Source organism: Stegodyphus dumicola, chromosome 2, assembly GCF_044657685.1.
Source record: "Stegodyphus dumicola isolate Sdum_Otavi_A_Nest chromosome 2, ASM4465768v1".
In the NCBI taxonomy this organism is placed as follows: Eukaryota; Metazoa; Arthropoda; class Arachnida; order Araneae; family Eresidae; genus Stegodyphus; species Stegodyphus dumicola.
Genome location: NC_140769.1, coordinates 203,242,176 through 203,258,218, shown reverse-complemented (window position 1 = coordinate 203,258,218; position 16,043 = coordinate 203,242,176). Strand labels below are relative to the sequence as shown.

Genomic DNA, 16,043 nt, shown 5'->3' with positions numbered 1-16,043 from the left:
CAGACAGCAATCAGCCACTACTAACCATCACGGTATTAAAATAAATAAATAAATAAATAAAAATAAAAACTTGTATAAAATGCTATATTTCATAGACATCCTGCTTAAATATCAAGTTAGCAAATAAAGTTTTTATTTATTTAGGTTTCTCATGATTTTGAATGATATTACTTATCAAAGAAATTTTTCCCTGTAGATGCATCTTGTATTTAAAGCAAATCATTTTTATAGAAGCTCCTACTTAAGAAGCTATTTGTAGAAAGATGAAAAAATACGAGGCACGTTCAGAAAGTAAGTTTCGTTTCAATTTATCTCCGCTGCAGCTCTGTGATTGCAGTTCTGCACATGCGCAGTAGACGCTCTGTATCAAGGAGAAGAAACGCGCGCCATTTCGAGATCGCTGTCAGTCACGTACGCTTTGTTGTGCTTGTTTACAATGTCGGTGTTGATTGAAAATCCTGCCGCTTGTGAAATCAGATCTGTGATTCATTTTCTGAATGCGAGGAAAGTGAAACCTAGTGAAATTTATCGGCAAATTTGCGATGTTTACGGACCAAAAGCAATGAGTGATTCAATGGTGAGAAGATGGGTCCGAAAGTTCAATGACAGACGTAGTGATGTGCACGATGAAGAACGAAGTGGGCGTCCATCTTTGGTTACAGAAGAACTGATTCACGTGATTGATGACAAGATCCATGAAAACCAAAGTTTTACAATTAGTGCTCTCGCTATGGAATTTCCCAAAATTTCACGATCACTAATGCATGAAATTGTTACCGAAAAACTGAAATTTCGTAAACTTTGCTCACGTTGGGTACTTAAGATTCTTACTGAGCAACACAAAACAAAACGGATGGGTAGTGCACTTCAGTTTTTGACCCGTTATGCTGAAAGCGGCGAAGAATTTCTGACACAGATAGTCACAGGAGATGAAACTTGGGTTTCTTACAACACCCCTGAAAGTAAGCGGCAATCAATGGAATGGAGGCACACTTCATCCCCAGCAAAGGTTAAGCCGAAGCAAATCTTGACACCTCGAAAAATTATGTGCACAGTGTTCTGGGACTGGAAAGGCATTTTACTCATTGATTCCTTACCGCGTGGTCAAACAATCAGAGCAGATGCTTATTGTGAGACACTTCGGAAATTGCGCTGCGCAATACAGAATAAGCGCCGAGGATTGCTGTCAAAAGGTGTTTTTTTCTTCACGACAACACAAAACCACACACTGCAAATGTGACAAAAAACTTCCTACAGGGATTTGGCTGGGCCGTGTTTGACCATCCTCCGTATAGCCCTGACCTCGCTCCTAGCGACTTTCATCTGTTCTTACATCTTAAGTCTTTCCTTGGCGGTCAACACTTCAACAATGATGACGAGCTGAAAGAAACTGTTTCCAACTGGTTGAAGACACAGGCGGCAAATTTCTATGAAGAAGGTATAGAAAAACTTGTGCCACGCTATGACAAATGCCTGCAATATTTCGGCAGTTATGTGGGAAAAGTAGTTTAAGAGTTGTTGAATTTTGTGCAATAAATAACTTTTCTGTAGCTGTATACAATTTACTTTTATTACCAAACGGAACTTACTTTTTGGACATACATTGTACATTAATGCTGCTTCACTGAATGATGTCTTGCAGAACTTTAAAAGTTCTCCAGTTGGATTGGAAAAAGTTTTAACAGTCCTTACATCATTACAATGATTGCATAATTATTCAGTAGCTGCAGTCAATTATGCCACTAGCATCATTGTTCAGCACATTGAAAGAATTGCAATAAATTACATAACTAGCATAGCTGCCATGGATTTCAAAATAATCAAATGCTTTAAATATGTATAAAATAAACTCCACTATTTATTGACTATGTCCTCTTCATTGTGTATATTGGTTGCTACTTCCAAAATATTCAAATGTAAAAGCAAGTGTTCCTATATGGCTCAAATATTATAAAATTTGTATGTTTCAACTTATTCATTCTAATCACCTCTTATATGGCATACAGCTAATATGTAAAATATCAGTGTGATATCAGAGACAGCACACAAGACAATTTAATTGCTGAAAATAAAGCCAGATGAAGTAATTATTGCTTTAAAATATCAAATAGAAAAGGATGAATTATTTGAAATAGTTTAATATGGAATATATGGAAAGTAAAACTGGAAATGAAATTTTAAGACACTATTTTAAATATTTCTTAATTATAATATTTAGCACAGAGTAGCCGAAAAATTACCTTTCTCATCAATTCCTTTTCTTCCAGCTCGGCCAACCATCTGTTTGTAACTAAGTGTATCTATAATTTTTCCACCAAAAAGTGGTGAGCGAATAATAACCCTTCTTGCAGGAAGATTTACTCCAGATGAAAGTGTGGTTGTAGCAACTAAAACTTTTAGTATACCTTGTCTAAATGCTCCTTCAATAATATCTCTTTCATCAAATGTTAATCCTGAAACAAATTGAATACAAACTGTTAAATAAAAATTATGAAAACTACCATGAAATATTAATAATTTTTATTACAGAGTTTTCTAAACTACTAATTTGCTATTTGAACATCAAAAGGAACATGTAATTCATATGTTATTTTGAGCTTAAGTTTAATAGAACAACATGTAAACTGTTCTATATAAAAAATATAATGCAAATGTTCTAATTTAATTAATAGAGAATAAATAACCTGCATGATGGAAGGCAACTCCAAAAGGCACTGTTAAACTTAAAACTTTATCCAATCCAGCTGGAGAACTTTTAAGTTGTTGTAAGACATCATTCAATGCTGCGCCATTAATGTGTTCTCTCAACTTTCCACAAATAGCTTTGTAAGCAGGAGTTTCTATAAAAATGAGTTATTTTTAATGCAAGATGTATCTAGACAAAAAAAAAAATTCTTTGACAAATAATATCATTCAAAATCAAAAAAAGAATTTATCGTACAAAAATAAAAAAATAAAAAATTTTATTACCTAACATGATATAAAAACAGGATGTATAAATTACAGCATTTTATACGCGAGTTTTTAGCCCAAATGGATATTCGCCCGGAAGGGCTATTAGTCTCAAAACGGCATCTTGCGTCAAATCACTTTAAATGCCCAAATCACTTTTCAAATTGTTGTCACCGAATATTATCTCCCTGTATTATATTTAAAGAAAATAAATAAGAAAGAATCTACATGAATGTATGTATGTTTCTTGCATTGTGAAAAAACAGCAGTACTTAAGCATCAAATTTTGAATTACATAGTCTCCCCACCCAAACATGGGCCCTAATTTTTAATTTGTTTTATTGTCTATTTCATATTTTGTAAAATTTTAACAAATTGTTCATTAAAAAATTCAGTAATTTCAAAGTGAGCCGTGGCAACACTGTAAGAAATAAAACTTTTTTAGCTCCAGGCTGTCGATTGGATTGAATTATTCAATTATGGCAAAGCACACGAGGGCTATCTGCCTGAAGGGAGTGATGCCTTCGTGGAAGACTTTCTGAGGGAAACTGGCTCGTATACACGTTACACATGGGGAAAACCACGAAAACGTCCATGCAGCCAGCCCGTTCACGGGATTCGAACGTCGGACCAAACTACCAGTGTTCAGCGTCTTTACCGCTCGGCCGCTGGTGGGCGCTCCAGGGTGTGAGACTGTCTAACAGAAATTCTAAAGATATGCTGTTTTTAAATATGTTTAGTCGAAATGCTCTTGAAGTGTGTATGTGTCTGTAAATGAAAAAAACACCTGTTTGGAAGAAATATAAAATCTGAAAGCTTACAGAATCCCCCCTTGAGTGAAAATGAATTTTATGTATAACTATGTCTCAAAACAAGCACTGTTCTAACGCAGTTATTATTTTTTTTTTTCTTAATTAATTTCAGCAATAAAATGTCATTTGAGGGATTTCTTTCTCTCAAATTATATTTTCATCAATAGAGAATTTCACCTACAGACTTTTAATTGAATAAATAAAAATGCAAAAACATTACAGTAAAAAATACTATTATTTACATATGAGCCCACAACTGATTAGCTGATTATAACAAAGCATTTTCAACAAATTATACCTTTAATTTTAACAAAGAAGAGATCTGAGGCTTTTCAAAAGTAATATTGGTTGCTCTTTAACAACTGAAAAATGTTTTTGCTAAAAATTCTAGATGTATCAATATAAGGTTGAATTCTGTTATTTATTAACAAATTTTCTATATTTATTACCATTAAAGTTTTTGTCTTTGGATGCATCTGTTTCAATAAATTTTATGTATGTGGATTTCAGTCATATCACACAAGAAGAAAAGTATGGAAAATCATGCAAGTCCAGCTGATTCTGAGAGTAATTAGCATGAAACATAAAAATGCTGGAATGCTGCTCATTGAAAAGATAAAGGAACATTTTGGAAGACATTCTGAGTTTACATAGAACTTAAGGTCAATGAAGCCAATTTATTAAAGAATTGTCATCCTCCTCTAAAACAATTTTTTTATTCAAAATAAAATTTCACAGATAAAAAAGCAGGACAAAAAATCCAGATATATCTCAATATAAGGATGGAACAAAAGGACAAAAGAAAATACATAAAATTATATGCATAATATCCTACTGTGCATGAACCTGCTGAAGTGACAAGTTCCTCATTTCTGTGGCTTTCCTCCCTTCAAACACAAACAGCTTCTTTTAACTGATGGACTAATCATCACAGCTTAATAAACAAGATGATGATTTGTACATCTGAATAATTCTATGAAGCAAAACAATCACATGCACTTAAAGACTTTCGGACATGACTCGACACTTAAGATGCCATAAGAATCATCACAGAAAATGAAATTTTCCAATAAACCTTGATTGTTTGTTGAAGAAAATTTGCTTATCTATTTTCATAAGCAAGATGAAAACAATGTATAAACTTCTTAAGTTACTCGTGAGATAGAAGTTATCATTCTTGTCAGGTACAATGATGAAGTCGGTAAGCTACTGAACTCCCTTAACAAAGAGCAGACAATTTATGAGCTTAGAGAATTTTAAGAGCAAAATGAAGAAGCTGGCAGCTCAAACCTGGTAAGCATATGACAATTGCACGCTTGCTAGAGATCTTAACTCAATTGAAAAAAGATTACAGATTTTGGAGAAACTAGATTCTAACAAGGAATGCACTCTAACTACAAAGCAAGCAATAAAAAATTATTAGTTTGCAATTAAGACATTTTGTGTGACAAAAAGAGTCACCAAGTTGACAGATCTATTTATTAAATTTTGTGAAGCCATTGACATCAAAATATCTTTATTTTATGTAGCATTTAAACTTTATACTATTTTGGATTGGTATTTATGAAAACTACATTCTTTATTATAATTCAAAACAAGTGTATTTTTAGCCTTTGGTCTTACTAACTAAAATTCACAGATATTTATACGTTAGATCCTGATTTCCACAAAATATATAGATCTTGATTTCCATAAATCTAACATCCAAATTACACATTATTTATTGGTTCCATGGATTGGATAATGTCAGGCTATTATTATACAATCAGTTTAAGATATCCTTATTCATAAATTCAGTTATCTGTATTTAGAGTAAAAATATTACAAAATTAGAAGACTACTTGAAGTGCATTGGGAATATTCAGTAAATATTGCTGTGCTAGCCCATCACATAAACTTTAATAACACATTTAATGTCGTAACATTTCAATCTAGATTGACAAATTTTCTTTTTTCCACCTTTGGAAGTATTACCCAGAAAAATAACTGAGTAAATTTAGGATGATTAATGTGAAAGAATGTGTAAAGATAGCCTTTAAACTAAAGCATACTAAAGATCAAACCAATTATACAAATTCTTGATTGATTTTAAACTTTCAAAATAATTTGTTTTACAAATGAATGCTACTTTATATCTAAAATAATTTTGACTGCATTAATTAGTTGGATAAATATTGGATGTCTATATTGTAGGGTGCCCGTTGGATTATCATGAAGTTGTTTCATTTATGGTAACCTGAGTCGTTAAATGTTATGGAAATCCTATTATGACATGATCGCAGTGAATTCGACTGATGGGTAACTATTTGTAAGGGCTTATTTTTGCGTTGGATGTCGGTTAGTAAGTATGTTGCATATTTTGTGCTTTACATTATAAAATGGCTGTCAGTGGTAAACTGTGGTAAAGTGGTTCGGTGGTACAGAATGAGAGAGCAAAAGGTTTTCTTATTTATTTATTTATTTATTTATTTTTTTTTTTAAGTGGTAGATGACAAAAGAAAAGAAACTTGTTCAGCATGGATGTAGTTCAGCAGAATATTTTACCTGGAACAATCATCATATCAAACTGCTAGAAGCTGTATGATTGTCTTTTTGATAATGGTTTCATTCACTTCTTAATGAAATCACGCAGTGACATTTAAGGATATGGAAACCGGAGCTCATATCAGCACTATCGAAGTTATGAGGAGTGTAATTAAAAGGGGTTTTTGGAAGAAATGATACCAACAGTCCGGCACTACGGAGGATATTTTTTACTCTTATTTTTGTGAATTTATGTGGTGATGGCAGTATGCATATAGTTCAGATAATTTTAGAAAGTTTTTGGATGCTGTGAAGGAATTATGTGTGCCACAGACTGAAGACACAGAAATTTCTAAATAAGGTAAGTCAATATTTACTTTTTGTAGTTGTATATGAGGTAAAATGTATTTCCTTTTTTATGTTATTTATTGTTTGATTTAAAATGCAGTTTATATTGAGATTATATATGTTTTGTTTTAATTATGTGAGTGAAAATAGATCAATATGTACAAAGTCAAGGCAGTGTGCAATGGCGAGTTTGTACAATTCTCTTATTTTTTTTTAAGTGAAAACAGATAGATGTGTACATGGATATCAAGTTTGTGCAATTTTTTGACTAGTTAGTTTGGTTGCGTGTAGTGGCCATCTTAAAATTGTGCCTTGCTGGTCCAAAAAAGAATCGGCAAATAAGCAAGGGGCACCCAACTGTAAACTTTTACCTTTTGTTTTATGTATATATTATTGCATTATGTTTTGCATGCCATTTTACTGGGGAGGGCATTGGATGTAAATAGGAATGGCACCAAAAAATTGCCAATTTTCGCCAAGGGACCTGAAATATATCTCCTTTGAGCCGGGTAGCGAAAATGCGCGCTTATCGCGGAGGCCGGCAGTGTCTTCCACGAGCGTCTCTCCAGGGCCGGGGGCTTTTTTGCTACTAAGCCTAAATCCATGAAATTTCCAAAGTATCAACGCATTGTTGAATAATGCTCTATAGAGTATTTAAACGGCTTATGCTTTATAGATATTTATATATATATACTTTAATTACCTTATTTCTTGTTTAAATGCATATTTTACACATTTTATTTTAATTATTCACCATTTTAATACTTTTAACATTATACATCTGAAAACTAAATATATTACTTAAAATTCTCTTTTCGTATGAAAAATTTCAAAACAGGGATCTACACACAGTCCTACATTACATTCCTTGAACTCATAATAACTCATTTGCCGTTTTGGAGGATTTTTCCGGGAAGGTGAACAAACGAAGCACCGTCGTCTCATTTTCTTATCAGTCTCTTCTGAACAAAGTTTTGGAAAATGTCTTTCAGTTAATCTTTCAGAATCAATATCAGAATATCAGAATTTCAGAATCAATATCTGAAATATTTTGCATCATTTCTGCTATTTCATGCTCTGTTAAACATTTTCGACGCTTCGACATTGAAACGGTAAAAACAGAAAGAATTCACGTCTAACAAGACCTAATTATTTTCTAAAAACTGAACTGTAAACCGAAATACTCAACGCTTTAGCGCATATAAAACTTCTACTTACAATAAACAACTACTACGTGCGAATAAAGTGCGATTTAAAGAGACGTCATAAATCACGCCATTCAGAAACATTTAGTTTTTCGTTTGTTTATATAATCAAAAACACATGTATGTGAGTCATGCTTCTCTCATTTCGAGTAGAAGGTCTAATGTACATGTATCTGAAACCATATGGGCATACAGTGCCATCTTGTGGCAGAAATTATAGTTTGAAAAACGTTCCAAGGTACTGGCACAAATACGTGACATTTGGTAGAAAACGCAACAATGCTCTGGCACGCCTGCGTGTCGGCCGGTAGATAAGTGTGTTCGTTGCTGGCACATATACGTGACAGTCGGTGCGAAGGGGATACGTTAACCAAATATTGAGGTTTCTAAATTTTAAATAAAGCAGACAAAAAAAAAAAAAAAAAAAAAAATCCATTTTATGTTGAGGCATCTCCATTTGTTTTTTTCAAATACATTACGTTGAAAATTGATTTATATAAGAGAGCTTGAAAGTATTTTCCATAAGGAAGAAAATTAATAAAATTTGCTGATTAAAAGATAGTAAAAGAAAGATAATCTTGTATTCGTTACTTCTATACCTTGAATATTTAATTATTGTTTGAGACACTGGCTTGCAAATTAACATTTACAGTATAACTAAGAAGTACACACATGAGTACTTTGCATTAACAGACAAATTTAATTAAGAATAATTCATGAAGTGGGAATACATAAAGTAATATAAAGTCGTTGATTTGAATTTCACTTCTGAGATGGCATTACCATAACAACAGAATACTACACACAATCATTTTATGTTGAAATGGAAATTTTTAACAACTTATTATTTTACTGAAAGTTAATTTTTATTTTCAAAAGATGCTTTAATTTCAAGATTTTGTAAAGCAGGTGTTGCAGCAGATTTTGTAAAATAAGCTAATGCAATACATGAGTGCAGATTGTATGATTTTCCAATGCAAATATATTAATGTAAATTAAACTTGAACAGAAGCACAACAATGTTTAAAAAGATAATACTGCATTACAGTAGAAAGTCTTTAATCCGGACTCGTCAGGACTTCGGCGATTCCGGATTAAGAGTTTTCCCGAATTATAAATCATCAATTTAAATCTGGTAAGATGGCATGCAGAAATTATAAAATTAAAAATATGAAACTGTAATTTATGAAATAAAGAGCAATTATGATCTAAAAAGTATCAAATTTTACAAAAAAAAAAAAAAAAAAAAAAAAAAAAAAGCTTAATATTTATTTATTTACTTTATTAAACATTTCTTTCAATGCAAGTTGTTTAAGTTGCTTCGTTTTATGTGATAATAGTTTCTCTTTAATTCTTTAAACAGACATAATTTCTTGTTCAGTTACAAAGTTTCACTGTTCAAGTCCTGTAATTGCTGTGCCGAGAATACCGATTAACTTGTCAATCGAAATTTTTTCGTTTTCACTAATCTGTCACTTTCTTCATGCCTTTATCCATTTTTTGCAGAAATTCCACTTTTTGTTTGATGGACATCGAAACATGCTTTTGCTTTGTAGATCCTTTGGCAGCTCCAAAAACAGAAACTCTTTTTGACATAATCGAAAGTTCAAGCTTACTTTTTATAAAATTGCTCTAACAGTCTGCAAAAAATAATAGGCCAGATCCAATTAGAATACGGATCAATAAAGAACAACGCAATCTGCAACATTAACTGAAATAGATAATTAGATAATTTTAGCCTAGCTTATACCGTCCGCTATACATTAAACACGCATGCGTAAAGGTATTATGCATATGCATAAACGCTACGCATGCACAGAAAGTTTGTAGCTTTGAGGTCCGGATTAAAGACTTTGCACTGTACTATTTACTTTGCTCTGCTTAATGCTTTCAACGACAAATATTTTTTACTCATCCTATTTTTTTTCAGAAATCTCTGCTGATGAAGAAAAGAGACCCATGCTCTGATTGCCTTAAAAACTGATGAATTTTATTAAAAATCTTTGCCAAACTAAAAGTGTTTTTTTTTTCCCCTATTTTTTAAATTTTAATATAAGCTTACAGAAAAAATTTTAAAAAATAGTTATAAAATATAAATATTAAAAATAAATTAGAAAGCATTTTCTGCATTTATAGTTTTTAAAAAAAAGTTAAGCATTTAAAAATATTTTAAGATTTATAAAATGCGTGTATGAAACATAATTGATCCTAAGGTTCCTTTTAATTATTTAAATGAAAAATTACAAATTAAGCACGATACTTTTAAGTTTCTTATTTTTAATATATACATATATATATATATAAAATATACTTACTGTGAGATTCATTATCATACTTTCCAATATTAAAGATTTCATGAGCAAGATTAGTAGCAAGTTTTTCACACCAGTTTTTAGTTGGGCAAAATACTAATACACCATGACCAGCTGCTATAGTTTCTACAGCCAAATAAATTGCATGATCAGAATCATTTTGAAAAGAAATAGCTGTATGTTTAAGATTTCGAATAGGCATGTTGGTCTTAGAATCATATAAAATATCCCCAATAGTATACATTTCATGCAGAGGGACAGGTCTGAAATCTGTGTGATATAATTCAGAATTTAGCCACTGAGCAAGCACATTCAAATTTGGGAGGGTGGCACTCATACCCACAATCTGTATGTCAATGCTATTCCTATAAAAAGAAAAAAATAAATTCAATAAATCAAAAAACTGAATTTTTCAAAGGATATATTTAGCAATATAACAGGGTGTAATCAGATATCAAAGAACAAATTTGAAACAAGTATTTACAAGGTAAGAATATTTTCTACACATTTAGATTAAGATTATTTATAAAATAATTTAATTGACTCTCATTAAAAATAATGATAAATAATTTTAGATTTGCTTTGTTAGAACTTTAGTCTTATAACATTACTAGACAGGCTGCCAGTTATCACTGGGCCTAAATTAGCATGACAAGACCTACAAAGGTTTTAAACAACCTTTCAATGAACTAAACATTTAACTAAAGAAGGCATGGCTTGTGTTATAGATAACCACTGTTTATGGCAATACAAATTAAATAAAATTGTCAAACAACTTAAACATTGCTCAGCAATCCAAGACTACACAGCTACAAGCTGGCTCAAATAATCTAACAATGCGTAAATTTAAATCAATCAGCTGCAAGGCAGCAGCTAAAAGATCTGCAAAGTTGGTATACTTACATTTAGCTAAAACTGGTAGAATTCTAACAATATTACTACCAAGAAATCTCTCTCTCTCAAGATCCAAAAACCTCATCTTAAATACACTATAAACTAATTTGTAGTCTGGTGAGGAATATGGAAAGAAGTTAAATATCAAAATCATAACTGGTTAGTTTTTAACATAAGAACCCTTACAACTCTTTTGCAAATATCTCCAACAAAATGAAACAGGAGAAGATATATTTAATTGGTATTAATAATTACATTCATAAAAACAAACTTGATTTGAAAACAACATTTGCACAGATGGTGCACAAGCAATGGTGAGCAAGATGAAGGGATTGTGGCGTGCATTTTGGAAGAAGCTATAAATACAGAATTGTAGGCAATGAAAAAGGTAGCCAAAATATTGCACACTAAAGGAAGGTGGCAGAAATCTAGAGGAAAAATGTTATCAAGACTGCTTGAAATGTGTAGCAAGTTATCACTTTTCTTTCATCAAATAATTTGGGTCAAAATTTCTTGAATTTTTAATAAATCTTATACGGTTAACGAGTATTGCTTATTTAGCAGATATATTTAGTAAGCATAATGAGATAATTTATCTTTACAATGAAGAAACATTTTGGTTTTTAATGTAACAGATAAAATAGCATCGTTCAAATAAAAATCAATATTCTGGATTTTTTCACTATTCCTTTTTGTATTTAAATAATTATTGCTAACAGCCAAATCATTCATACTACTATTTTTTTCATCTCTTTGCTAAACCCTTTATTCTTGTTCATTATATTACTTATGCAAACAGAAATTTATTCTCAAACATTAAGAATTTTATTTTGACACTAAATTAAAACTTTTAATAAAATGGATAGAAGAATTCTAATGCCTATAACAAATACCAATTGCATAAAACTCCTGATTTTCCTACTAGGTAATCAGTACTTAAGGCATGTCTTACTTTACCATTTAAAAAGAATCATTTTTGTTAAATTGTGTTCAACTGAAAGTACAATTTTTTTTTTCATTTAGATGCCATAATTACAAATAATACAATCAATAATGGGCACATTTTTGCAAAGGCCTTATTAATATTAAAATTGAAGCTGAAAATAAAATAAATACTGGAATACGAGGTACTAAATTGCATGATCAGAATCATTTTGAAAAGAAATAGCTGTATGTTTAAGATTTCGAGTAGTCATGTTGGTCTTAGAATCATATAAAATATCCCCAATCATAAAATTCTGGGATACGAGAGTCAGAGGTAGCATACAGCAGTTAAATACAGGAAGAGTGATAATAAAAAATCTCAGAGATCAGAAAAATAAATTAGCAAGTACTAAAAGGGGATCACATGATTTTACAGAATTTTGCTGATTATGCATGTACTTTATTATAAAATTTTTTCTAGAACCTTTTCTTGTACCTGTCCAAGTATACCTACAGAATATTCAATCATTTGGATGACAAATGTTCTCATAAATGAGGTTTACTTGTACTGCATTTTAGGTTAAAGTATCTTTCAATGAATGTCTCAAAGGAAAAAAAAAAAAAAAAAAAAGTAAACTCTGCTTGCATTACATAGCAGCAGCTCATGTAAATCAGAACATACAGCAGACAGTATTCAAGTACAGTAACACCTATTTAGTTGAATTTTACCTTATTTACTCACGTAATAGTTGCACTTTTTTTGCCAATTTTTCATTGTGAAAGTCTTGGTGCGGCTATTATGTGGGGAAATTTAGTACACAATATTGTACACTTTTATCGATTTCTTTTATTTCAAAACGGGTGCTATGAAACGCCTATAGAGGGCGCTGTACCCCTCCTGTTTCTTCAGTGTAGGATTGGAATTTGTACAAATGAGATGTACTTAACTATGAGTAAAAACTCTTGTAAGGGAGTTGCCGGCCCTAATAATTAGTGGCACAATTAATACTATGCTCTATTTCAGTAACCTTGTAAATAAATTATTTCTTGCTGTGTTCAAAATGAGCCTTTCATCGCCTGTTACATACAAACCTGAACCCCCAAAAAGAAACAAAATTGACAATGTTGATAGTTACAACTTTACTGGATTAGCATAATTTCAGAATGGGGCTGCCACTATTACGCTAGGGCAACTATTATGCGAGTAAACACAGTGCTTGACCAAAATGCCGCTTAACAGTACCCATGGATTAAATAATACGAAAATGTAATATTAAGTCTAACATTGGACTATCTCTGAACTAACACTAAACTGAAGTCATTAAATGACTGGTCTAAAACATAAGTCATTTCTGAACTTTTTTGCATTTCATTGTTTCATTCTTTACAGATAAACCAATTTTTAAAAATGAAAGACAATTCATATCATGCATTGAATGTAAAACTAGTGAACTGCAAAATTTCTATTCAGGAGAGATTTTTCTTGCATATTGCCCATTAAATGGATGAATGATATAGCTAAGTATAGCACAGAGAAAAATTACTCAAAAGAGCATTCATTATTTTAAATACATTCTATGACAGCAGAGCTTAAATTGCACCACAGCCCTTTATTTTATGTAAGTGAACCACAATTTTAGCAGATAAATTTTGTTTTAACTTCTTCTGAATGCAAACCTGTCTTTCCCTCGTACTCAAGCCTTAAAGAGGGGTTGAGACTTAAAAAAAAAAAAAAAAAAAATCCCCCAATCATTATCTTCAGCATGTGAAATGAATTTATGAAAAAGGGTAAATTTTTCATTCCTCAAAGTACTAAAATGTACCATGGCCGTGCACATTCCACGTTAGTGATTTCTTACTGCACAGCTCCTGTAGACTTTCTGAATGGTGCAACTAAACGAGGGGGGATCATTGTTGTCCTTGTACAGAGAAGTCTTACATTTATTCTCACGTTGTTACTGAATCGTATTCAGGAAAAATTTCTGCTTGCTGGCTAGAATTATATCAACAGGGCATCGCAATCAGAATGTCTTGAACTCTTCCCTCTTTATTTTAAAAGCTACACTTTTTTGTTAACTTTCCTTCCATATCCTCGTAGCGTTACCAGACTTCTCACTATTCTTCTTAATACAGCTTTTCCTTGGTGTACTGCAAAATATAGTGGTACCCACAATCCCTTGGAATAGTACATTGCACATATAACCAGGGCTTAAACTCAGAGGTAGATCGTCTGAGCTACTGCTTAGCTTCTAAGTGGAATTGTAATTCTAGTCAATGCTCCAAATAAGACAAGGTCCCATGTATTTTTTTTTTCTTTTTTTTTTCCCCCTATTTAACTTGTTGAAAATAGAAATTTGTATTTCTTCTGTTCGCGATTGCGCTGAGCAGAAATGGCGAACTATATAATTGTGCAGATGGTTCCTCCTGATGGAGACGGAGAAAGAGAGATGAACAGAGAGAGAAAGGATAGTCTGTTTTCCAAATTCTGATGGTGCTGAAGTCTGACCTCCGTGCTATGCCTATTTAATGATGTTTGCTGATGTGGCCAGCAGCTGTGATTTTCTCAAGCGTGGTGCAGAAACATGAGGCAAGGAGTACTAATAAGGAACAGCATAGTGGAGATAAGAATCTACATAAACATTCTGGATTATCTTTCTACATCGCCATATACTTGCCTAAATGAATGGACTGTTAAGCAAGATTAAGTCATATTGTACCAATCTAGTACATAGGCATGTGATCCATCATATAATTTCATTAATGTGTCATAGTCTGACACGTATGTTCATCTATGTTGTTAAATCTTAAAGATAGAAAGTCACTGATTAAATTTTGTTAATTTTTCAACTTAGTGCAGTTTATACTTCTGTTGCAGAGAACCTAGGTTTTACACCCACCACTCAGTGTTGCCAGAAATTTTTCAACCAAAGTAGCAAAAGAAGACTTAAAAAGTCGCAAAAAAATTGCAAACAATGTCAGAGATCACGTGATTTTTCGTGATGTCGATTTAGTTACGTATGCTCACATGACCTCTGACATCATCACAAATTTACTGTCTATTGGTAAGTTACAGACTGTATTCGATTCTTAATCTTTTTAATTACATTTCTTAGTTTTAACAAAAATTTTAAAACTATATTGCTCATTTTCAATTATTTAAATGCCCATTTCTCTTTTAATTAATTCTCATTTAAGTCTCTGTTTGTAAATTAATTTGTGTGTATTCATTCTTAAGAGATTCCTCGCGTTTAGACTGTTAGCATTTTTGTACAGTACAAAGTCTGTAATCCGGACGTCCAATATCAAGAATGATCTATAATTCGGACCTCAAAGCCACAAAGTTTATGCATGCGCGTAAAGAATGCGCATACATTACGCATGCGCGCATTGAAAGAAATGTTTAATAAAGTAAACAAATAAATATTAAGCTTTTTTTTTTTGGTAAAATTTGATACCCTTTAGATCATAATTGCTCTTTATTTCATAAATTACGGTTTCATATTTTTAATTGTATAATTTCTGCATGCCATCTTACCAGATTTAAATTGATGATCTATAATCTGGAAAAACCCCTAATCCGGAAACGCCGATGTCTCAACGAGAATGTCCTGACGAGTACGGATATGTCCCGACGAGTACGGATTAAAGACTTTGTACTGTACTAAATTATTTGAGCTGGCAGTTAATTTTTTTTAATTCAGTGAGTTCCCCTCCCTTATTTGTGAACCTTTGAATTGAGGAATGGTTTTCAGTGAGCTATTTGTTATGTGTGGTGGATCTGTTTCAGATTCTGATTACTTAAGAAAGTCTTGTTCTTTCACTGTTAAATTTATTTTTATTATTTAGAAAAATACAGTTGCTTTGATTAAGTCATTTCCATTGCTTAGTTTTTAGCAATATTATAATATTATAATCAGGAGTATGAGTTTCAGTAGTTCTCTGTTTGGCTACCCAATGTATGGCACACAAGCTGCAAGGTCTTTGGTTCGATTCATTATCACCATAGAACTGGAGAATGGGAAACTGACTTACAAACAAAAATTGCACGGGAAACTAGGGAGGGTGGTTAGAGG

At 32.0% G+C, this 16,043-nt stretch overlaps 1 protein-coding gene across 1 annotated transcript in view; it reads right to left on the bottom strand.

Moving 5' to 3' along the window:
* PolQ (DNA polymerase theta) overlaps positions 1-16,043 on the bottom strand; it is a 123,888-nt gene that overhangs the window by 69,823 nt on the left and 38,022 nt on the right. The window contains exons 8-10 of the mRNA XM_085810254.1: positions 10,156-10,517; positions 2,685-2,840; positions 2,241-2,453 (exon numbers count right to left, since the gene is read on the bottom strand). Coding sequence (XP_085666380.1) covers positions 2,241-2,453; positions 2,685-2,840; positions 10,156-10,517 — 731 coding nt within the window. The remainder of the gene's footprint in view (positions 1-2,240; positions 2,454-2,684; positions 2,841-10,155; positions 10,518-16,043) is intronic.